This window comes from Thunnus maccoyii, chromosome 16 (genome assembly GCF_910596095.1).
Source record: "Thunnus maccoyii chromosome 16, fThuMac1.1, whole genome shotgun sequence".
Taxonomy (NCBI): Eukaryota; Metazoa; Chordata; class Actinopteri; order Scombriformes; family Scombridae; genus Thunnus; species Thunnus maccoyii.
The window spans coordinates 22,483,230-22,509,493 of NC_056548.1; the positions used below are offsets into that span (position 1 = coordinate 22,483,230).

At 38.8% G+C, this 26,264-nt stretch overlaps 1 protein-coding gene across 7 annotated transcripts in view; it reads right to left on the minus strand.

Moving 5' to 3' along the window:
- Positions 1-26,264, minus strand: part of lrfn5a (leucine rich repeat and fibronectin type III domain containing 5a) — a 166,788-nt gene that overhangs the window by 5,400 nt on the left and 135,124 nt on the right. For 5 of the 7 annotated variants that reach the window (XM_042388543.1, XM_042388547.1, XM_042388542.1 and 2 more), the window contains 6 exons: positions 18,609-18,832; positions 16,068-16,196; positions 15,752-15,932; positions 14,963-15,118; positions 14,463-14,722; positions 12,079-12,546 (listed from right to left, as the gene is read on the minus strand). In XM_042388543.1, coding sequence (XP_042244477.1) covers positions 12,079-12,546; positions 14,463-14,722; positions 14,963-15,118; positions 15,752-15,932; positions 16,068-16,196; positions 18,609-18,805 — 1,391 coding nt within the window. In that variant the 5' untranslated portion in view covers positions 18,806-18,832. Of the gene's footprint in view, positions 1-9,707; positions 9,933-12,078; positions 12,547-14,462; positions 14,723-14,962; positions 15,119-15,751; positions 15,933-16,067; positions 16,197-18,608; positions 18,833-25,837; positions 25,994-26,264 lie in introns of those variants that run through there. The other 2 variants (XM_042388548.1, XM_042388549.1) reach the window with 2 other exon arrangements.

The window sequence follows — 26,264 nt, forward strand, 5'->3', positions numbered from 1 at the left end:
CACAGTTTTAGTACTGCTAGTTTTTCACAATAACATTAATAAAGTGCCTGGCTGGTAGTGGATTTTTAACAATGACATATTATTTTAAAGTTGTTCTTTATGTTTCTCATTGGCAGACATACACACTGATTTATATGATATTTGTTGGTCTGCCACTACAGGGCACTCTGTTTATTGTAAACTGGACAATAAGCTACAATAAAGGAATCTATAAAGGAGTCAAATCTCATTCTGGGTGAAAGTCTTTAAATATCATTTAATGTGTTAAGTATAAACGTCTCCATGTAGCAAGAAATTGTTGTCATCATTCATCAGCATTGTCAATAAGACAGAGTAGAAGTGCCAAATTAATGATCAAAGCTGTGCAACTCTGTGGACAGACAAACACCATTCTTCCAAAAGATATTCCCTCATGTTGTGTCAATGACATTGCTCTAAAATCTCCCAAAAGGGGGAGGGTGAGGGCTATAGCGTGGCATAGTTTATGTAGCCATACACCATTCATTTATTCAGAGTTTTCTTTTGTCACAGTCTGTACTTTTAATAGTTATACTTATCATTCTGTTTCTCTATATTTTTCTTTCACGATTCTTATTTCGCTCTTTATACAATATCCATTGCATCTGTGTCTGTCCTGGAAGACAGATATTATTGGACTTTTGCTCTTCCTGAGGTTTCTCCCTTTTTTCCAGGTTTTCAGGCTCTTTGTGGAGTTTTTCCATATCCATATGGAGGGTCTAGATAGAGGGTGTTGTATGCTGTGCACCTTGTAAAGCCCTATGAGGCAAAGTTGTAGTTTTCGGTTCTATTACTAAAGTTGACTTGTCTCTGCTGTTTTTGTAAATCAACGAAATACACATCCCCTGCCCCTCACATCTGCTTCAAACCATGCTGTCTATTTTCTATCTCTGTCAACGTGTTATAGCTACATTATCAGAATAATACAATGTTTGATAAATATTAAACTATTTATTTGGATAACTACTGGATGTGTTTTGAAAATCTGTGAATGGGCAGTTATTATGTGTCTTGTTTGAGGGTTTGTTTGCTGTTTCGCCCTGTATCCACATGAATATGTGACATTCTCTCTTTTCCCCACCTCAGAAACCTTTACTTCCCAGAAACCATTAGCTACATGACTCCCCCTGGACACACACCAAATTAGAATGTTCCTAAACAAAATCCATCCAACCGGATGCTCCAGCCAATGACACTCGCGTTGCATAGTTAGTTTTCATTGTCAACATGACAATCATCATGTAAGCCAAGCTGTCATCATTTATAATTCATAGATACAAGGAACAATCAAGATATTGAGAATGTGTTTGGCATATGTTGGACTCTGTTCCGCTGCATGCTGACCCTACAAAATACATTTCCATGCAAATCAGTGGATTTTTTGTCTCGCATACGATTATTTCTTTACTGTGTGAGCTGTTAGCATTGTGAACTCTTCCAAACTGACTCATTCATTGTAGCTAATTTCTTTGTGTCTGAGCTGGATCTCGCTGCCAGTATTTGAAGCCCTACAGTGGGCAGATGATTTCCTTGGCCGAGACAATTACACTAATCTATCTACTCTGCTCTGCCAAGCCCTCAGCCCAGGGCGCCTGTGTGTGTATGTGTGTGTGTTTCTGGGTTTCATTACACTTTCATTACATGAATAGTGTGAGCGAGGGAAAGGGTCTGTGTGCATGCTGCTCTATGAGTATGCATTCGTGTACTCATGTCTATATGTGTCTGCAGTATACTGTATAAATATGTGTGTGTGTGTGTTTGTGCATGTGTTTGAGTTCCATTACAGTAATCTTCTCCTCCCATGGCACCCTCCTCTTCCCAGTGGCTGTCACTGTGTCTGGCTTTCTGCCAACATTCATCACTGATACAGCAGTACATGCTGGTGCACCCCAAACCCTTATTGTGTACGCGTGTACACACGGATGTGAGTGCACAGGAGTTTGTGTGCGTGTTAATCAACTCTAGCTTTCCTCGCTCCGGTCGAGGACAAAGCCAGGAGGCCAATGTGATCTCCATTAGTTGCTCTCAGCTTTTTGTCTCAAGACAAATGATTGCCTCCATGCACAGAACAGTGAACTATGATACCAGATTGTTCTATTTCAGGCCATTTCACTTGATTAAATATTGGACAAAGCCTTCAGGCCACAAACATGCATTATTCCTGGGGAAAAAGGGCATTCATGGCAATGATTCAACACACAAGACCAGGGCTTCCAGGTCGAGCTGGAGCCGCGCGATAAGGGGCCAGGGCTCTTAATAACTCAGCTGCAGTCTTCACTCAGCGGCTCCGCTAGCAGCAGAGCCCTGTCAGACCATGTGTGATACACTGGGTGAACAACTTCCAATGTTTTTAAATGATATTCACTACTCTGGGCTAGCTCTTTAGTAGTTTCGTGTAGCTTCAAGGTAATATTGTTTTTTTGCAAGTGAAAGTTCTCCAGTTCCTGATAGCGGTGATTTGAATTTCTTGTACTTCCTGGAGTCTTTTTTTGTACAGATTAAACAAACAAGCTATAATGACTTAGTTAGTGAGATTTAGAGGTGCTGCTAGATGGATTTTGCAATTTTTGGCAAGAGACAGGCAGGCTGTTTCCCCCTGTTTCCAGGTTTTGTACTAAGCTAAGCTAAAGGGCATGAAAATGAATTAGTGTATTTCCCAGAATATTGAACTATTCCTTTAAGAATGAAGTTAAAATGCTTTATTGTACAGGTCCTTTAATGTTTTACAAATTTCCTGGAAATTTTGTGAGTAATTATTAATTAATTATTAAGTTTAGGACATTTTACAGAGAGGGTTGTGCAATTTGGTATACACAAAATGACACACTGAAAAGTAAGTTATCTTCTGTTTGTTAAAGAATTGTTAAGAATATAATTCATTTAATTTTTTTGCAAATTAAGAACTAAATATGAAGCTTAATATATTAAGTGAGTACTTACCCACTAGATATCACTATTAATATACAATATTAACATTTTTTCCCTCATTTTCCTTGTAATTTGTATCAAATTGCACCAAATTTTTTGTAAAATGTCCTAAAAATGAACTGTTAAATATTGATGAAAATTACTCAAAAAAATGTACAATTGACAGTTGGATTTCTATTATATTTAGATGTTGCATGTTACATCTTAAGAGTAAAACAAAAGTGAGTAAGAAATGTGTCATTAATTTGATGTTATGTCTATGGATAAACAATGTTTTGTTGTTTTTGGAAGCAAAATTTCAATCATCATCCCAAAGATCTACAATTACATGGTGATGAACATAATGTGATATGATCAAAAGCTCAAGAACATCTACTAAATGGAACTTGTGGTGATTTTTTTATCTGCCGCTGTTTTCAAGTTCAGGGACGATCTTTGAACCTGAACCTTTAAGCCAACATGGGTAAGAAGCATCTACATTTCTATACTGACTAAACCTGATCTGCTGAGGGAGATTCTGTGGTATCATCAAAAGCACCAAAAGAGCTACTGTTTTGGTGATAAATTAATTTGTGCAAAAAAACATTGTCATTCAATTCTCATTTACTTTTATCACATTACACACCAAAATCCTGATAATAAAGCTATTTGCATCTTTTAATTGACTTGGTAAAAGTAAAAGCAGCAAGTAAATTGGTGCATATATCAGTAGGTTACTACATTATATTACCACTATCCACTCTCATTAGAAGTGTTTAAACAAAAAAACAATGTAAAATTGCACAGCAGTGTTGCTCAAAGAGGATAGGACCCAAATATGGGTCACAGATACATATCTAAAAGTAGGCAGTCCAATTATTTTAGAAAATTGTATTCAGTGCTTCTGGCTAAAGCCTCCCATGCTACCGTAATGCAAGCTAGTCTAAATTAAATAGCCTGAAACATGGAAAACCTTGTCAGATAAGCCAACAAAATAGCATGCAAAAGCAGTTATGGGTTTAAAAAACTTTTCTTTACACTGCACTTTTTAAACATGTGATATCTTCATATTCTCACATTATTATACAATGCATCCACTAAACGATACCATGACAGTTGCACAATTTGTTTCTTTGATACTGAATATCATTTAATTAAATATCTCAATTAAACAGACACTCTTACATGACATCCCAGCCCACTGTATGGTTGGTGAATACAATCAAACCAGTTAAGAATCACTGGTTTCTAAGCACAAAGTGAAGAGTATTAATGGTAGTTCAACTACTGCCCCATTACTGCTGACCTCAAAGCTAATGTGGCTTACACAGCAGATGGCATAAAGCCATGCTAATAGGTCTGAGTCTCTCAGGCAGACAGAAAACATTGCAGAACCTAGCTTTTTATCTCTGTTTTACCATGCATAATGCCCCTGATGCCAGATCTAATGGTTAACAAGCAACCACACAGCTTGTAGTCAGAGGTGGAACAGGGATTTTAAGCCCAGACCAGGTGGGCTTTGCTAACACCTCCCCATCCATTTTTATTCATTAAACCCTGTTCAAAGTCAGACTTGAAGAGAACAGTCATGCACTTGCTGAAAAAGTCAATAGTAGCCACTAGCTATTGGTCTAGCAACATTTCCAGTGTAAGTATAACAGTTCACACTGGTGGTAGCAATTTACTCAAAGGGTTAGAATATTTTTTCTTTCAGTAATGAAGAGTCTAACAATTACTGTTTTAATTACTGTCATAATATTATAGCTTCCAATAAAACACGTTGCCACCTCATTTAATACCAGACTGTTGCAGTATTATCCAAAAACTATAAATATCCCCACCCTTTGGTTTAATTTCCTCATAATCACTCTCACACACTAAAATTGCTGAGATTAAACATTGCGCAAAAGTTTAGCTCCTCTTTGTGGAAGTATTTGACATAAAAACTCCTCTTATCAAGCAAAAAGATGCCACAGACATCACACATCAGTGCTATCTGTTCTCCCCTATCAGTTAATATTAGGACTTTACAAGGTCATTAATGCTGGGATATAGTAATAAAAGATGAAATGAAACAAATTATAATTAAATTATTTCCATGAATAAGATTTTACTGTTAGGGAGTAACATGCCTACGACTGCTGTTCAAAAAGAGCTTTAGCAAATAAAATCTGTAGTCAAAAGACCTTTAACTTCCAAGGTTAAAGCTACACTAGTCAATATCTTTTTATATTAGCAATGGATGAAATGACTATGTGAAATATGAAAGAAGCTACTAATAGTGATGGACGTACACTGAATTTTCATCTTACTCTGCAGTCCCACTCAGCTCTATGGAGCATTTCAGTGTCTTTAAGCTCATTGTTTTGGTTTTCAGTGTTTTGATTCACTCTCACCATTGCCCAGTAATTTAAAACATAAAGTGATGGGCATGAAAGACAGGACAACACTGCTGCCTCCATTTTATGCCAAAACAGTGACAACAGCTTGAAAATATATATTTATTGACCACTATGGTGAGGGATGCATGAAATGAATGCATGAAATGAATCAAAACACATAAGTATATTATATACTATGTCAGATGGGAAGACTCTGGGATCTTCTCTTGAATGAAAACAATAAGCACAGGGCCTAGTTGCCACTTTTGTAATTTTCTAATTCCAAAACAAAAGTAGGAAGGATCCACACTTAGCAAGAGCTCATTACTGCTGAGCTCAGCGCAAACAAGCACAGCAGAGTAGTTCCACGCAACCAAAGCTGTCCTAGATGCAGGGAAGACATTTCAGCACTATCTGTATCTGGCTGTAGACCTCCACCTGCCCAGCTCAGCTCAGCTCCATTCCTCCAGTTCAGCTGAGTCATCCACACTGCTGCTTAATGCTATGGTTGGCTCCTCCCTTACTTCCTCCTCCACATTGCTGTTTCTTTCCATATGCATGCTTACTTTTAATTTTGTCCTTTTGATTCCCCATACATTCATGTAATTTCTCCCACTTCTGTCCAACTTCTATTTCATCTTTCCTCTTTTCATCCCTTTTTTTTCCTGTTCTTTCCCTTTCTTACATCCTTCATTCCTTCTCCCTCTATTTTTATGCATCTGGACCATCCTCTTTTTGTCCTGTCATTCCTACCCAAAACCCTTCCTTCTTTCCCCCTTTCCTTCTCCTTTGCCTTTTTCTTTCAATTTGATCCCTTTCATCTTTCTTTAACCCTCCCTCCTGTTGTAATTACCCTTCATTACATCCTTTTCTTTCTTTAATATCCTGTCTTCTAAAACTACTACTTACTACCTTTGCACTTTTTTGGTCCTTTCTCTCCAGTCCAGCAGAATCACCCTGACTGCTGTTCCCTCTTTACTACTTGTCCATGTTTAAAACCCCATAGACTACTTACAACAACAACACTGTTACGTTAGGCCTGCGATATGTTTATGGTGCTATAAAATAAGAATTGGAACATTACGGCAGGATAAAGGCGGATGTTTTTTCACGCCTTAAGCACAGCTGAGCGAGGTGTTATACCTGGGCCGCAGGGACCATTGGCAAGGATAAAGTACTTCCTGCTAGTGTGAGAGAGTGAGGGAGAGAGAGAGGGTATGCCTTTTAAGAGCCTGGATTCACCCCCCACCCCCTGTTGTGTAGCCTCATAAAAAAGCTTGCCACACAATTTGCTTGATGTGTAGTTTTTTTGGCAAATGGCAACCAGCCCCTGTAGCTCAATGGGTCTGCTGGAGTGGAAAACAACTGCTGAAAGAGCATAGAGGGAAAAAAAAACAATGGGCAGAGCAGATGAGGACTAGGATAGAGGGAGAATAGGTTTGGTGTGTGCTTTTAAGTGACTTAGTGAATGTCAAAGTAGAGTTTGTGTCCTATCAAAGACAATTTAGCTGTAGATTTAGCAGCATACTGTGTTTTGATGGTTAAATGTCTGTGGTACAGTGAAGGAACTATTCTACCTACTTAAGCATTAAATGAACCATTTGTGTAGGGCTTGTGTTCATGGATATATGCATGGAAAACAGCATTTCAAAAATTTGGAGATTAATTTTCAGTATTTTTCAGTTTGGTTTAGCTCCTATACTGCCGACCTGCTTGTTTTGTATGAACACCAAAATGGACTTTTTCATTGTTTAATGGGGTTTCGAGACCTTGGGAAAACATATCTTAGCCATGGTTGTAGCTATCACTGAAAGCTCTGAACCAGCCTCTTCCTTGGGCCTTGGGCTCCACATATAGACACATCTCCCTCTCCACAAACTAGCAAGAAAAGCAACAAACTGTAACTCTCTGCCAGTCACAGGTACACTATCTCACACAAATCACTGTCATAGGTAGCTGCATGTTAACATGTGTACTGACACCATTACTGAATTTTCAGTTGCTGCAATTAAAGAGTAACTTAACACCTCCTGGAAATCTTGTTTTGACCACCAGTGGTTGTCACCTGGCTGCAGTGACATATAGATGTACTTCAGGACCCCATGACATCACTGCTGGGTGTGGTACAGCACATTTCTGACCACAGCCAACAGTCAGAGAAGAAACAGACTTTAAACTGTCAACCAGAGGTGTCAGTGAAACATTGATTGTCAGCTACTGCATTTAGACAAGCTTTAGTGATTTCATATTACTGCCTTGATCTTTATGGATGTTGTATTCTCTTACTGTTAAGAGTTGTTTTATTTATTCATCTTTTTCTTATTTTATTGTTTGTCTTATTTTATGTCTATCTGTTTTACTCCTGTACTGCATTTATTTTTTTTTTTATTTTTAGTGCATTTATAATCCTGTAGAAAAGGATTTTTTTTAAAAACCTGTCAGCTCAAATATTGTTAATGTTTACTAACCTTAACCTTATTAATGGTGTATTACTGATCCATAAAGCATTAACACACAATTTATTAGCCATTAATGAAGACATTAGTAACAACCTTTAAACTGTTTTATTAAGTTAACCTTATTAGGAATCATTATCTATGTATCTTTCTTTCTTTCTTTCTTTGTTCTTTTCTGTCTCTGTTCAAGAGACACATCTTTTTACCACCATCATTCATCATTCATCTATTCATCGACTAAACAATACATCTATTCATCTTACAATTTGTGAATTCATTCTTTCTATCATCTCAGATTGGCTTGCATTCATCAAAACCCTTAATTAAGGGCGATAATTGGCTCTACGTCTGAACAAGAGCACATTCTACTTTGTGGCCATTTTATTGTTGTCGCTGTCGATGCGGGCTGAGTGTTTTACTATTATCATCAACATGGCTGTGAACTGTTCAATAAAACCAGCGAGGTGTAAAGGCCAAAGACTGCATGTGCTGCCTCTGCCGAGACAGGTCATGTGTAAAAGGTCACCACATTATTTCATCAACATCAGCTTTCCCTTGACCTGACCCTGAAATAAGGGGTTAACAGCTGAGGCTTAGATAAGGGCTGTGTGGATGACTCAATTTCATACCTTAGTTTCCATTTAAGAGGCGTCAAAGGGAAGAGAGAAAATATTCAAGGTTTTAGAGTTGCTCATGTTTGAGTAGCATTAGGGAAAAAAAACCTTTTGGTAGCTGTGTGATAAAAGCTATATATATATATACAGCTTGCTAAAGCCTCTTCAAATCCCTACTGAATGAAATATTGTAGTTCTTTGGAATATTACCTTGAAGACACTACAACATTAGCGTCATTCTTAGTTTTGGTTTGATAGAAAGGTGATCTTGAGAGATCCAAACATCTGAAAACTGCTTTAAATTTTTCTTGACTAAAATTAAACTACAGGCCTGTATTTGTGCTCTACATAGTTTTAAAGAAGATATGTTTGTATCACGCATATTTGTTTTGTTATGACATGAATAGAATCATATGAAATATTGCAGTACACCAGGGTTCAAACCAGTAAGTCAAACAAAAGTCAGCTTCTGCAGAAAATCTATGAATTTAGCTCACATTTCAGGTTAATATCTGATGTGGTGTACTTTACATAGCTCAGTAATATTTACAGTAAATAAAGATGTTCAAAACTGGTGTATTTATATAACAGCTGTTGGCTAGTTATGGTTAGAATGACAAACTGCTGGTAAGTGATGTTTGACAATGGTTTGATATCTGACTGTAACATCTAATTACAGCAATAAGTTAACACAACAGTTTACAGTTCTACACTGTAGCTGCTTGGCCTAATGTCAGTTTCACAGAGACAGTGAAACTACTTCAAAGTCCCTATATCAGAGGTCCAAATTCATCTTCAAAAGGGGATATAATGTGTTTAAAACAAGCTTTGCTTACAACTCTGTTCAGCAGCTGTCTGTCATACACTTGACAACAACTGCACTGATGCCATCACTGATGTTTATCTAGAAGGGGATTTACCAATCAGTGAGTTTTTTATGAACAGCAAAAAGACTGGAAATAGTTCAGACTCCGGCATGCAGAGAGCATGTTAACTAGGTAACAGGTTTTGGTTGTTTCACCAACTCATGCAGTTAATGTTAATTTTCCACAGCTGAGTTAATCTCTACAGCTGAGTAAATTTATATGACAGTTTTCATTAAATCCAGTGAGGTCAACAGTCATGGGCAAAAACTTTCACTGTTAATTTAAAGCTATGATGAGACTCACATGCACTCTAACAAATAGATTTTGATATAAAAAATAACTGATGGATTTGATTTGAATTTTTCAGCACTACTTTTTACTCTAGTTGATCGTGACCATAAGGACAAAACCCATCATTATATCAAGAAATGACCTGACACTAATCTGAGATAGTTTGCTGTTTACTGTGGGTTTATTATTGTGACACAACTGGGCAACAGGCCTGCCTCCGGAACAGAAACACAATACTTAAGCGGGAGGACTGGTGTTAGAACAACAGTACTGTATCAATAAACATCTGCCTGTCTCAAGTGTCCTTCAGCAAGACACTGAATCCCTGTCAGCTCCAGGAGTGCTGTTCTGCAGCTGACCCTGACCTCCTACTGAGAGGAGCAGTGGGTGGGGGGTTTCCTGTAGGGATCAATTTGGAATCAAGTATTACAACTATTACATTTCAGATATTGCATGTCCAGGAAGTTATCATAACTAGGACAATATGCCTGTAAAAGCTTTAAACTGTCACACACATCTGCACCTGTTTACAAAGAGAGTTGCATCCACAGTATGAAAGAAACATACAGAAACACACCACACCCAAGAGCATTATGTTGAACTGGAAGGGAGTAAAGCGCAGAAATGTCAATGTGTGGCAAATCAATAAGCTCTCATTGAACCTGAAAAGTAAGCATACTGTCTGAGTCATTCTCTTTCCCCTCCTTAGCCCTCTCTCCCCTCTGTTGTTTCCCTACATTTTTCACTCATCTTTTGCCTTTCTCCCTCTCTTCTATTCTGCCTGTCCCCTCCCTGTCCCTTTTCTCTGTGTTAGGGTAATGAAAAAGCAGAATCAATGGTGTTGCTGCTTTGTGCCAGCAGAGGCACTGAATGGAAATCAATCCGCTATCTAAAGACAAGAGAGCTGCAAAATAACACAGAGAAACGCAAATGACTTCAGCTCTTCATATTGGAAAAAAAAAAGGAGGAAGGGGTTGCTGAAAAGAAGAGAGGAGGAAAGGCAGACTCTGAGTGACGTGGCAGAGCGAGCAAGTATCAGGGTGGGTGGTGAAAGGCTGTCTAATCACTCATCCACCGTGCCCCCACAGGAAGCTGTTTGTTTTTGTGTCCATCATACTCTCCAATCTCATACTTTTCAACAAGTCTCTGGCTAAAAGTATAAATGCTGCCTTTTGTAGGATAAAAATCCTACAAATGCACAAAGGCTTTGGTGTGCATTTGCTGAAAGACAGGCAGAGTAACAGAAAAAGAGAGACAGAGAAGAAAAGAAGCTTTTCTTTGCAACAGTTTCTGCAGCGATCTTGAAGTGAAAGGCTATGATGTTATATTTTACAAGACAGACCGCTATAAATCCCATCGGTGCCATCTCTTGATGATGCATCCTCTGAATAGGGATAAGTGCTGATGAATTATGTAGAGAGATTAGGAATAATATGCAAGGCAGATAATACCAGATTCTTCTATGAATGATCAGTGTCTGTTATTGTATGTTAGTATAGACAGATAAATACTGTAAAAGATCAACATCACAAATTCATAGCTCATAGTAAAAAAAAAAAAGTCTGTCTTCAGAGATGAATTTCATAACAACCTAGGGCTTTGTCATCATTGTGACTCAGACGGTCAATCCTAACGCTCCCGCATCTCTTGATGATGATGTGTACTGATGAAGTATGTATGGGGATTAGCAATGATATGAAAGGAAGATAATACTGGACGATTTCCCTACAAATGCTTTCTGTGTTTGTTAATTCCCTCACCCCCATTTCACTGGAGTAAATATTTAGCTCAAATAACAATCATTCCCAGCGAGATCGATCTAATCTGCGTAATCCTGAGCAAACGGCAAAAGTCAAGAACAGCAAGCAGAGAGCTCTCCCTGTCAAGGCCGCCCTGGTGAGTCAGCAGGCTGGAATGTGCTCCCTTGCTCTGCCAGGTTTGATGGTAGATCATGAAGTTTCTCATGTCTCAGGTTTGTCTGCCATGTTCGCTCTCCATCCCTGTTCTATCTCCATGTCATTTTCATTTTACTATCTGTCTGTTCTGCAATGTTATTAACTGTGACAATGACATATGCTCTAAGAAAAACAATGATCATAGAGTCTTTCACATTACAATGATTTCTGCTTTTGACAACAACAAATTTAACTCATCCTGGTTAATTCACATTTTTGATTTTTAAATAGCTTCTTATATATTTTAATTGCCTTTTTTTGATATCTTGAGTGTTATTTCCTACATAGTACATATATGCTGCCTGCCCTTGTTTATCCGTAGCCTATATTTCATTCACACGATTGTAACATTGTAGTGCCCTCATCCTGTTTGCCTTATATTCTTAATTCCATCCACTTTTGTCTGTCTGTGTCTCTATTTCCACCATGATCATTAAAGTTGCATCTAATCTAATGTAATCTAACCTATACAGCTGAGACATGTAATTCTCTCCCTCCACATTGGCCGTGTCATTGTTCTGTTTCCATGGTGTGCTGTCTGTCATGCTGTCTGACTCTTCATGGTGACGCAGTGATTCTGTCAGTCTTACCTATACACCAGTGAGTCATCCTGGCTCCCATTGTACTGTATCTGGAACATGCGAATGCCCGGAATATTCCTCTGGAAGTTGAACTTGATTAGTGCCGTTGATGACGTGGCCTCGGCTGTCACCACCCTCTTATCCACCCCGCCCTTCACGTCGCCCGTCACGTTACTCCCATTGGCCCCGCCGCGGGTTGACGTGGAAATATCAGATGATCCTGGATCAGGCTCCTGGATGTTGTTGGTGTTGTTGGAGATATGTGGGAGTTTTATTATAGCCAGGTCTACAGTTTGGTGGGCTTCACCGGCAGGGTTGGAGGAGATGCAGGTGAAGGAGCCAGTGTCTTTCACAGTACTGATGAGGATATCCAGAGTACCGTTGGTGTAGACCAATGTTCTGGAGGAGTTCGATACCAGTTTGCCCTCAGGAGAGATCCAGTGGATGGCTGGCTCTGGGTCACCTCTTGCCTTACACCTTTAAGGAGTGAAAACCAGTGGAGTGGAACATATTAGAAACAAGACAGAATGGGGTCGACTGTACAGTAAAAGCATATCAATGCTGGATGGTGGTTCTCCACTTTCCCTCTGGGACCAAAATGGGAGGGAAAAAGAGCCTGAACATTATCTACATTTTAGACAGAGTTCATTTATTTAAAGTTAGAATATTGGGTACCTACTGGGTTACATTACAGCCCGCAAATTACAGTGTAATCTTGCTGTACATACATATTGGATACCAAAGAACTACTTACAGCTACCCAGTGGAACAGAAAAGTAGGTATAAGAAATAAAGACAAGTTAAGGAGTAATGGAGCAACAATTTTGCACCGAAGACACTCAGACTAAGTATATTTTTTTCATCTATCAGGTGTCTATTAAATATTCACAGGGTACAGTTATAGTTTGGGGCTATGAAGCTTTGACTCATTTATAAGTATACATAATTTTCTGTAAATTTCTGTAAATAACAATAACCATCTGAGGCCATACAAGCTACAATCCCAATGATTTGACCTGTTAATTTAGTTCTGTCATGAAGTGGGGGATGCAAAAGCAGGGCAGAAAACAGGTTAATGGCTGATTTTTAAGCCTTTTGACAACTGAAACATGTATTGTGCAAAAAGGTACATGTCACATATTTTGAAAATTTTGCCTAACAAATATACTTCTGGATTTCTTACAATGATTTTTCATCTAATTGAACATATGACTAATTTGAAGTGGATGCAATAATAGAGACCTTTTATGTCATCAAAATTATAAGCAGTCAAACATATAGAGTGCAAATGGCAAGGTCAATGTGACCTTTCTCTATTCCTGTAAAGGGCTGTGAAAAATAATAGAATTAGAGGTGTGTGGTAATTCTTTGGTGGACTTGGCTGCAGGATCACACTTCACATTCTCAATACATTCTCATAAAGTGAGCTCCAAATCGCATGAAGAAGAAGATAGGGGGCTAGTGAAAGCAACATACAGCTGTACAGTTCAGAAGCATTACCTTATACATATTTATGAAATGGAAAATGAAAACTGGGTAAACAATTATCAGTTATTACCAGAAAATACAAAAAATCTATTATCAAACACCTATTCATGTGATATGGAAGCCCATAGGGGACTTTATTAAAATGATAATGTAAACTTGAAAATGAAAATGTAATTCCACAATAGTTTGGCACAATTTCATTTTGCAAATGCAAATTGGATTACTGCATTTTCATCTTAATTTTTAGTCAATTAACAACATACATATGTGGAAAATTATAATGCTATTGTGGAGTTATATTTTCATTTTCAAGTTTACATTATCATTTTAAATATGTGCCTCCATAATATACAGTACCACCACTCTTTCCCGGCATTATGTATTTTCATACATTAAAACATTTAACCCTTTGCTAATCTCTACTTATCCCTTATACATGGAGCCGCAGATGGGACACAATAAAGGAAAAAGAATAATAGCCCCTCATTGATTTCCTTTGCTCCTTCTTCCCGGTTTCATCGTATTTCCATACTTGAAAACATAACATCTATCATGATTGGAAGTGTGTGACCAATATATATGCAAATTAAGTAATCATCGTCTCTCAGACCTATTGTTGTCTTGATTTAGTTTTGTCCCCCTTAAAATTTTTAGTGTGACTTCCCTGTCTTGTGCTTCATTGAACAGTAGGGCATTTCATGTATTCCTGAGCAGCTTGTAAACATAATGCACAACTGCAGGAATTAAAAGAGAGTATGCCTATGTGTGTTTGTGTGTGAGGGGGAAATGGAGAAGACTGCAGAGTAGTTAAGGAATAATGAGGAAAGTGTAGAATAGAATAAAAACTTTAACTGATTGTGTGTTCCCTATTTTCATGTTTTTCAGAGAAGAACTGACACAGATACCTGAGTGCAACTCTCTGGCCTTCGAGGACCCTCATCTCATGGGAGTATCTGGTGATGAGCGGGGGTTCACAGAGGAACTCCTCCTCAGGAATGGACCAGAAGTAGCGGCCAGAGAGGTGCTGGGGTGAGGCGCATGTCTCCAGGTCGTCCTCTCTGTTCAGCCTTCGCAGCCAGAGTAACTCGCAGTTACAGTGGAGAGGGTTTCCACCGAATGACAGCGCAAAAGACGAGGAGGTCAAGACCCCTGATGTGGCCAGAACCTGACGGGGTGAAACCATAGTGTTTTTTAAAAACTTAATTAGTCTAGCAAATCCCAGTTCCACATATTCTCAATGAGCTGTGTAATTCAACCAGTTTCCACCTGAATAGCTGAGTATGTACTTTGTTGCCCTCTATACACAACAAATGCAAAATCATTCAGTATGAAATGCCTAATTGCTGTGTTTTAGGCATTTTTTTTTAGACTTGCAGTGGGGGGAAAAAACAAACTCTTGGAATACCTGTGCTCGCTGAAAAAGAGGGTCTGGTGGCAACTTTTGGAGTTTATTGGAGGTGACGTCCAGCCGGTTGAGCTTCTGTAGCAGGGAAAAGGTTCCCTCTGGAATAAAGTCCAACATGTTGTGGTCTAAACTCAATGTATGGAGGCTGGTCATTTTCTGTAGGAAGAGAAAAACAGAGAGCTTTGTTATCTTTTTGCTCCTTTTTCCTAAGAATTATAGTTGAATATTTTCTCTTCATTTGTTTTCTCTTTAAGTCTTTACAAAGGTGTAACACGGTTAGGTTAGGGGTGTAGGAATGTAGAGAAAGAGCAATTTTAATTTAATTTCTTAAGGCTTTCCAGGGTGCATCCTGGAAATTATCACATTATGACACATCATTATCACAATATGTCATTTTAATCTCCCCTGGTAAAAGAAATGTACAGTTGAACTAAAAACAGCATAGTCAAAAACTGGAAGTTGTATAGTAACTACTTAGACATCTCTGTCCCAAATGTTTTTATAAGCTGATCCACAGAGACCCTGACATTTATAATACATAAAAAATGCTAGCTAACTGACAAAAAGCATTAGTAAAATTGTAACTGTGAGCAAATAAAAATGCTTAAATATTAAAAAATTGTCTTCAGTGACTGTATATGGTCTTAATGAAATGGTCTCTGTTCCATCCAAAAGCCCCTAAGACCTCTTATTTTAATTTCAAAGACACTTTCATTGTGCTTCAGATGTTTTTAAGGGCCTCCAGCCAAACAGGTTTGAAAGGCTGCTGCAGTTTAAAGAGATCCTGACCTGGATGGCCTCCCATGGAATTGAGTCCAGGTTATTGTAACTGAGGTCCAATTCTTCCAGTGCCAGCAGGTCGTTGAATGCTCCCTGGTGGATCAGCACCAGCTGGTTGTTGTTCAGAATCAGGTGGTGGAGTTTCGACATCCCACTGAATGTATCATTGCCTATCCTCGTCAGCCGGTTACTGAGAGAGATTGAGGAAATAGAAATCTTTGTCCACATACAGTACTTTGCAGCCTTCCATGTAGAGTGAAAGGATTTTGTACTACAGCCTACTCATCTATCACAAACACATATCAGTCTACAGTACGTATGTTACCTGTTGAGATGTAGAGCTCTGAGGTTCTCCAGATCGGTGAAGGCATGAGGTGTGATGTAGGAGATGGTGTTTCTGGATAACGTTAGGTCCACCAGTCGTGTCATGTTTGCAAAATCTTTTCTCTTCACACTGTAGACGGAGGTGTGCATAGTTAAAATAGATAGAGACAAAGATATATATACTCTTTTTCTAATCATCCTACCAAAAAACTCCAACAACACCAAATTTTTAGAAGTGAAGCTGTCAGAGTGAAGCTGCAGATTATTACTACAGAGCATTCCTTTCAAAGGTGTCGCTGCATGTTTGTCTTTTAAGTGTTCCAATGCATGGTAGACTTGAAAGAGACATTTTATGGGAAAACTTTCAATTTTTAGAAGCAGAATTCACGCTAAAACAGGATTCACATGTGGAATTCCTTTTATCCTGTGCAGCTCATTCAATATTCATGAGCGTGAACAACTCTCTCCAAAGGCTACAAACTAGAGAACTGAGGCTTTAAACTGCAATGCCATCAGGAGACAGCCTTGAGCTGCTCCACTGACTATGAACCGACTATGACTTTGGGGCCTTGAAGAATGTGCTTTTTTAACACCCAAATGAGTTTTATTTCATTCTAGTGCCAGCAGATAATGCACTCATATCCCCATAAAAAGCACCCTGGGTGTTGCTGCTCTATCCTAAAAATTAAGCGTCTTATTCATCGTCTTCACCGGAGAAGCTCCAGGCTTTGTTGCCTGATGACATCATAGATCAGTGTCTCTGCCTCCTCACAGATTAAGACCAAACTTTCCAAGGAGAAGTATTACTAGATCTCCAAGTCGCACCAGAGTATTAGATATTGGTTGTTAATAATTCAGTGTCAATGAAGTAGTAATATCATAAAACATAAATTATATATCATGATAACTTTTCATTTTCCACATACAATGGGAGTGGTTTAATGAGTCTTGTTGGAGATTTTCTGACTAATGGAGCTATGCAAAAGTTCAGTCAGGAAGACTATCTTTGCATACATAAGCCTGTAGTTATATTTCTCATACCATCATGCCTTTCACATCTCTCACGCATGCTCACTCATAATTTCCTTTGCTGTCATTATCTGGGGCTGTCAATTGAGCTATCAGCTATTACATCAGCTGGTAAAATCCATCCAATAGTACATCAACACACCTCCATTGTCACTATCATCTTGTAGCTGTCTTTTTAAATATGTTTTTCTTCCTCTCTGCTTTTAGTGCTTTCATGCTGCCATTATGTATGCCCCACTGCCTCCCCATCACCGCCCAGTCTTAACAGATTCATCACTTCATCACTTCATCAACCTCAACAGCCTTATCAGTCTCAGCGGAAGTCATCAGCCACCACCACCACCAGCGTCTGGACTCCATGGTGGGATTTATCTTGCTGCTGCTCACGATTGATGTCCCTCGATTACAAAATCTCCCTGTGGAGTCTAAGTCCAAAGACTTTTGACAAGACTAATTATCAGTATCGTCTGTACAATAAACAATTATCTTTGCTTCATTTACTTGTCTCTCCTGATTGAACTTTAATTTGTCTGGTAAATTTGTAACACAAATATTAAAGATGAGCTCTATTTTTTGAGGTTATTCCCACAGCTGTCAAAGTGCAGCTTACTGTGTCAGGATTTTTTCAGATTTTCAGAGGACAGGATGATATCATCAATTTGGAGGATCTACAGCACCAGAAACGTACTTAAATAGAGGCTTATAAAATATCACTACTCCAAGTATAATTAGGACATGCTTTATGCCAGAACCATGCAAATCACCACATACCCTCTACATCTTGTCAACCTGTATAAAATTCCAGACCTCTAGGGCTAACCTTATGGGAGCTAGGGAGTTTTTTAGTTTTGTGGTGTCACCGGTGTCCCCGAACCTCTCCAGTTATCTCCGATTGGCCAAATTGTGCCAATTGCTTTTACTCATTACTGTGTTATTCTACCACTTACAACTAGCTTAAGCGGGTTGTCGGCGACCCAGTGGATGTTAAGAGGTTAAGTGCCAGCAGTTTGAGTATTAATAGATTAGCAGTTTTTTGGCTGTAGTAGCTACTGTAATAGCCTAATGGCAGCAGGCTAACAGCATAAACAGAAGCAGCTGTTGTAGCGGTAGCAGTAGAATTAGCAAAAGATTTACTTGTAACTTTATCATTAACAACAACACTGGTAGTTCCAACAGAAGTAACTGTCACACCAGTAACAAGCAGCAGGCCTATTGGAGGTAACAGTGTAGTGGTGGCATAGGGTGGTCAGACTAAAAATAGCCCTGCATTTAAAAGGCCTTTTCCAGTAATGCAATCGTGAGTTTCAAGGCTTATATCAGTAGGAAACTATCAGGTCCTAAATAAAATAAAATATAATTGTAAAAAAAACAGTAGACTCATGTATATTCTCAAAATCATGTACCACTAAATCTATGAACAAATACCCATGTGTCCCTTATCAGGATCTTACCTTGGCTAGTTGCTAGGTTAAAAACATATCAGATTGGTGGTTGTGTGATGTGTGACGGTTACCTTGTGACAAAGTTGTCAGCCAGCCGTAGCTCCACTGTATGCCTATCAATGTTTGGTGGTACAAACAGTAGACCTTTCTTGGCACAGAGGGTTGCCAGGTTGGGTGACAGGATCTGACATACGCAGCGCTTCGGGCAGATCTGTGCCCGCACTGCTATGGCAACTACCAGCATCACACACAGCAACAGTCTCTCCATGGTTACCACCCCACCTGGACTCGACACCTGAAAAAGGAGACGGAGAGAGACAAAGAGAGAGAGAAATGGAGACGTTACTGACATTGGACTTTTTCTCTGACTATGAAATGCATATTAAAATTGGGCATATATGATATACTAGAAATAAATATTTGAAATAAAATACTAGAAAAAAGCAAGAAATTGAAAGGCATTTCTTCTCTCAAACAAATTATTGGTAATTATTATCCATTTATTGACATGGTTTTAATATTAGTGGGGTTTTTTGCTAAGTTTTGGAGTATAAATGCAAGGAAAAACCTGTGTGCTTCACACTGTGCACAATGACACTTTGCTCAACAGTGTTCAGTCTATTGAGTATAACTTTTTCATGGTATGCTGGACTAATAGACTACTTATCACCCACTGCACTTCCTTCTATATCAACTAAAGTGCATGTAGTGGAAGCTGAGTGTGTAGTGTATTTTGTAGGTAGGATGGTAAGTGCAGTATGTGCTGGACTTGCACTGTACAGGGGCTTGTTGCTATTGCACTGTGTTATGTATGCATTGTGAATTACTTTCAGTATTTGCGCGGATCAATGAATAACCTCTAAACATTTTTTACAGTTGGCAACTGGAGTGAATCTGATTTTGATGAAGTTAAAAATTTTAATGACGAGATGGACCCAAAGGCTTCTGAGTTGAATCACCAACAACTTTTAGGCATTGCTAATCAAACCAGAGAAGATGTTTATTAGTCATTTATTGCCCAACAGTGTTGCTGTGCGTGCATGTGCATGCGTGCACACACATTTCCAGTCATCATTAGTAAGCAGTGGTGCTTGTAGTTAATTAGGAAAAGGTTTAGAGAAAGAGGGAGAGAAGGGCGAGGGAGAGAGAATGCTCATTAATGACAACCTTGATTGGGGTTTGAAGGACATGGGAGAATCAGGATTAAAGGGATCACAGTGCAAACATACACACACACACACTCTCACATATAGGCACTGGCATATATATGTACACATGATACACAAACCCAACACAGGTCTGGTGAGGGTGAAACAACAGTTCAGGTTTTGTCTCAATGAATCTTTTTCTCACATATCATATTATTGGAAGAAAACCTGGTGAGCTGCAGGGTAATTTGCATGGAAATACAGTGACTAATTGTGTTAGTAAAAATAATATTTTCTTTTTAAAGTATCTTCAAGAGTATTGGCATTAATAATCAAACCAATGAGTAATACACTTCAGGTACCACTTTCTAATGAGTCAGCATTTAGTAAGAGTGTATGAGTTGTAACGAATGGCTTTATTCATGTTAATAATTCATTTAATAATGCTTCTTTACAGTTATAATATATCAATAAGAACAATTTTAGCTTGCTAAGTAGTGACAAAGCAGGTTAATTTAATCAATATGTACATTATCTGTTATTCATATCATTAATTGTCTCAGTAGTGTAATCACATAGTAACTGAATGGCTCTAAAAGCCCATTACATCCAGTTCCCATCAGAGAGCTGTAATTTCTCTCTCTAAGTCAAGATGTTGAGATATTACAATCAAAATGTTTTTTGCTCTATTTTGCCTCCATCTGTGGTGTGAATTAATCACTGTGGTGTTTCTGTGCTGCACTTCCCAGAGATAGCCTGTCAGTCAAACTGTGCAGCCAGAACTGTTGGCTGTCACAGCTCGCGCTAACCCTGCAGTACATTTATCTATTCCAAACTAGAAACATAAACCTGACCACCTGTTTGTCAGTGGACATTTACTTCAAGATAACGACAGTACCAGACATTAGGTGTGAAGAAATGTACATCACAGTAATTTGCCAAAAAAGAGTTATAAGTTATATTCAATTAAATCACAGCCACAGATTACTTATCATGCAGCAGCCCGTCTCTCAATACTCTCTGACTTTCCTGCTCTGTGGCACTCAGCTCCAAGCCCATGCATCATATTTAGGATGTAAATCTATGAAAACGGCTCACAAATATATAATTTAGCCATAGTTTCACCCCAAATATTATAAAAGTTATTTTGGAAAAGGTGGTTGCAAGTCACATCACTAAATGATGAACCACATAAAAAAAACAACCTCAGATACAACCCTAATGGGCAATAAAGTGTGGCATGTTGGAGGAGTGAATGGTGCATTCGCTGGGGACTATTGTAAGCTGCAGGTTATACACATTTGGTGTGCAAATGTGTGTTTACTGCGGCAGGATGGTGTATGTGGGATTGGCTCAAATTGAAAAGTAAACTCACCCAACAACCTGGTCACTTTCCAGTGTTTTCAGGCAAGTAAGCAACATGAATGTGACTCTCTGAGTTATGACCAAACATCAGACAGCTCTGTCAGTTCTGATATAATTTTTCACTTACATCTCTTGTACAATATGAGACTTCATGACATGATCCTTATATCGAGTCAATCTGAGATCATAACCCAAAGGATCCTCATGCATATGAAGCCGATGCTTCATCTTATGTAGGAACTTGAGAACTGTTTTTCTCTCACTAGAGCCTGTACTGATGAGAAGTCTTGCCTCTAATAAACAGGTTAAGCTGGGTGTGGAGGTCCACACTCAAAATGAGGCTTTCGCCGCAGCCATGTATGGGGTCTCAATGGAGTTTTAGAAACACTTTAAGCCAATCCTCACATCCACACAAAACAGCAGAAGAGAGGGCAGCTTCAAACACTTTCTTTTTCATGCTAAATGGGGCATCATAATTTGTGTGTTTTATTTTTTCCTCTACATGCAGGTTCATGATAACTGGATCTATCACAATGCCTGACTGTAAAAGAACCAAGGTTGATTTAGTGTCGACCCTAATCAGAGCCAATTATCACCATAAACTTAGTTTTGTTCTCATTTACAACCGTGCCATATTAACTCCAATAAGCTTCAAGGTATTCAACTTTTTCAATTAATTTTTCACTTGATGTTGCCAAAATGACAATGTCATTCATTAGCATTAAAACATGAAGCCATTCTAGGTAATATATTCTTTATCCTTGTTTAAAGGGGACATATCATACACATTTCCAGGTCTATATTTATGTTCTGGGGCTCTACTGGAATATCTTTGCATGATTTACAGTTTTAAAAAAAACTTATACTGGTCTGAAACAGGCCGTTTTAGGTCCAGTTCTTATGAAAAATATAGAATATTTGCAGCCTTTCCTTTAATGTGTGGCTCTGAAACTGTACACCAGCAAACCTGATCTGGGCAAATACAGCAGCTGTCGTGGTTTAATGTTGTGATGGGAGTCAAATGACTGGGCTTTGCAGCATGGGACAGTACTTTGACTGCTAGAAGGACGATCAGAGAATAGTGTTTGGAAATCTATTTAGTATCTGCTTCAGTAATTTGACACTTTTCCTGATAGTGTCTGTGTGATAAACCCCTGCTGCAGGTTAATGCAAATGCTGCATATTCATATTGTATGAAATCACTAGTCTGACTAAGAAGCCATTCACCTTTATCTGTCTAGTTGTGTGGTCCACTTTCTATATATCTCTTTAATTTCTCAGTGTAATTACTGAGCTGAAATCTGCTGCGAATTTGGAGGTCATAGAATCCCTGTTTTTCTTTCTCTCTCTATTTGAGTGTAGGAAAAGAAGAGCAGAAAGACAGAGCGGCAGCTAAATAGAGCACCGGATGACTCATATGCACTTGCGCTACACAGAGAGAAAAAGAGAGGGAGCTCATGACCCTTGTGACACGAAAGCAGATATCAGCTCATTAATTACACTGAGAAATGGCTGTAATGAGAGTGAATGAGTGAGAGAGACAGAGAAATGCAAAGGAAACGGGGGAGAATTATCAGAGAGGGAGAGAAAAAAAAGAGAGATCAGAGAGCGAGCTAATTAAAATGAGTGCTGAGGTGTGAAAGGAAAACGGGGAGAGGGACGAATTTCATTTAGCAAGAGGAGACGAGGTGGGATAGCTGATGCTGCCGTCATGCTGTCACGGTTACACATGACACACAAACCATATACAACATTCACTATATGGGAGAGGATGTATAGGCTATATGTCATAGAAAAAAAAAATACATCAGCATGAAGCTCAATTTCAGTCCTCACCACAAACACATCACACACACTCAACTTACTGACTCAGTATAGCTTAAGGGTGACATGTAGGACCACTAGGATCAAATGGAATGGTGAATTAACCAAAGGGATTATGGGTAAGGGAGACAAATTAAGCTCTGTTTGTAGTTGTGTGTAAAATACGATTCTGTTTCACATATGTGTGCAGGCTGCTTTATCTACTTCTTTGAAACCCTTCCACAGTGACACCCCAGTTCCCTGAAGGTCCTCCGTAGAGCCAGTTTCCCCCCTGGCTTGCTCACTGATGAACAACTGGCTTCCCGGACAGCTCAAATGGATTCTCCACACACTCCATATACTGAAACTGATCTTAGGCTGTATTCAAATCTCACAGGGATAACCAGCGGAACGACTTGGCAGTTAAAAGCGACGGCTTGGAAGTATTCACACATTCAAACTCTTTTGAAGCTGCCAAGAAAAGCATGATTGAAGATTTCTGTAGACTTTTGTTGCTCCTGATCAGCTTTTTTACACTTAATGCACATCCAATTAGCGAGTGATGCATTTGAGGTCATGTGTTTTGCAGCAAACCATACACTGAAGTATTAAGAGCAAATAAAAAAGCCAGCAAGTTCCAACCCTCATTTTCCGTGTATTAATTGAATCTGAAAGCTGAGGTAAGGGGTTTCTCTGCCTATCTAAATCTAATGGGAGCTGTTGTTATGTCATTAGCTTAGCTGTTGGTGTATAAAACAAAAACGTGGTCTTTTAAACCCTGTTGTTGGGTCCTCTGAAGCTGTGGTTTAAACTACGGATGTCAACAGTTAACCGTTTATTGGTTAACCTCTAATATTTTTTACTAAATACGCATGTCAGTCTATAGGTTGATTTGCATACACACTCTGCTACTGGCTAGACAATTATGTGTTCACAACATCAGATATTCTTTTTTTTCATTATGGGTTGTCTGTAGCATAAATGTTATTAGGCTAGAAAGTGTCTTAAAGTCTGTTTGTAGTGAGTGTGAGAGTCAGTCAGCACTAAAAGTGTTACGTTAGTCCAGTTCAACCTGCAGGAGTTTCTGAAGGCTCGTTTAACATGTTTTTCTGCCACAGAGAAAATAAATTCATGACGAAGGAAAACGAGTCCAAAGTGTTTTCTGACGTCTCTACTGCAGAAACGGAATATGTCAAGCTGCCAAATACCACTGTCACAGATGATAAGAAGCTCAAATAGACAAACAGGCAGTCTTATAAATGCTATCTGCCAGAGAAAATCATTTTTTAATGCTTCCAAGAGCCTGCTAGGAGAGTATGTGAGTATGTAACTATACTATGATGTAAGTTATATTCTATATTCTAACTATTTTTCCAAAAACAGCTGTTGGAAAAGGGGAGGGGTTGTCTTATAATCAGGGTCCCTTTATATTCATATAATTATTGATATTTGTACCTTGAGCCCGTGTATGCCATTGAGAGCTACTGTGACTAAATGCATTGAAAAACACTTTGAGGAGAATGTAGACATCTCCTGTCTGCATTCCTGAAAAACTAGACTTTGCTCATACATAGATCTCTTTAGTTTGTCAGATAATCAGTAACCCTCTTCCATGGATCCAAATAAATTGAGGCAGATTCAACACCTTTTAAATGTAGCAAACACATTTTGTTTGACACATCTAATAGTGCTGCCTCTGTAAAATCATACATGGTGAAAAATTTTACCATTAAGAAATTAGTAAAATGTTCTGAGCTGAAGAAATGACATTCATGACCTTAAACCTCAGATGCAATGAATTCTAGTGGCATTTAAGTGATTTCTACAGGAGACAGGAACTGGGTTTATACTAAACCACAGGTGAAGTTTGAACAAATTATACTGTAGATGTATTGTATTCCCACTATAATTTTAATGTAAGACAGGATAATTGGAACTGCAGCAGCTTGTAAGGAGACAGTTATTATAGGGAAACAACGTTCTACAATATTATTTAGATTAGTAGATGACTGATAATTTATTCTGTGGTAATAACTAATACTCTAATCTGCAACTAGAAGGTAAATGATAGGACAATGTAGGGCATTTTGAAGGTGTGACAGCTTATCCATTTTTGGCTATCAGAAATAATTAATAATTACATTAAGTAATACGATTTAATTTACATTATATCCACCTCTGGGCACCACCCTTTAAAAGGGAAAGGATAGCTAATTCACTGATTCAGTCTCATAAAATATACTAATTATCAGTTTGGAACTCTGATTAACTACAACCAAAATGATCATATCAATAACTAGTAAAGGTTGAAGGGTTTTGGAGTTCTGCAGAGTAGAGGTTGGCAACACTGATTCTTGTGCTGATTAAATAGACCAGCAGGTATATCCAAAAGCAGTTATTTTAACAGATAACAGGATTAAAAATACACAATATATAATCTAACTAATGGTACTTTATTCGGTGTGTGTGTGTATGCTTGTTCATGTGTGTAGGAAAACAGACAAAAACAATATGGTTGACTCAAAATGGCAGCTGAGATCCCATAGTGTGTGTGAGAGGTACATAAAGGAAAACAAGATGGCAGACAAAGGAAAACTACAAACAAGATGGCAGAATCAAAGATGGCCACCCGGACTGCATGGCCTGTGAGGGAGAGAGTGTGCATGTTTCTTTGCTCTGCCTCCGCATGTGTGTGCTTTGAGTTTCTGCGAATCTATGTTTAAGGCCAATTTGTGTAGGATAAAGGTGCCAGGTTAAAAGAGAGGTTAGTTAGTTGCATGCAAGGCCTAGTAGTCGGTGGATGTAACTCCCATGCTATGAATATGTGTGCAGGCATAGTAAAATCAACTTAGCGGTGTGGCTATCCAATAACCTGACAATGAAAAGACATCATAACAATAAAGCTCAGTGAGTAACACTAAACTAAATCAATACATCAATACACCCATGCTGTACTATGCTCTGTTGCGCAGTTTGTTTGATACCAATCCATGGAGGGAGAAGGGTGCTTCGGCGTGCTGCCTTGGCCTGCTGCTTTGGCGTGCTGCTTTGGCGCGCTGCTTTGTTAGCTGGCGATCTGTCGGTTGTGGAGGAGCCAGGCTGGGAAGAGTTTTGGTTCCAGTGCTGACGTGCAGTCTTCTGTGCAGTCAGTGGTCCGGTCGTGCGGGTTGGAGGGAAACCAGTTGTTCCTGTTAGCTGGCAGACTGTGAGCAGAAGATCAGCTGTGCTCGCTGTGCGGCTTCTGTGTTGTAGCCACTAGCGCTAAATAACTTGGATCAGGTTTGCCCTTGTGCCACTGCTGTGAAGAAAACAGTTCTGTGCATCTACTTCAAGCAGACTACACATGAGGGCGGAGCTCGGAGGGAGAGGCACCTGCAGCAGCGGTGAAGAGAAGAGTTAGAACAGAGGCCA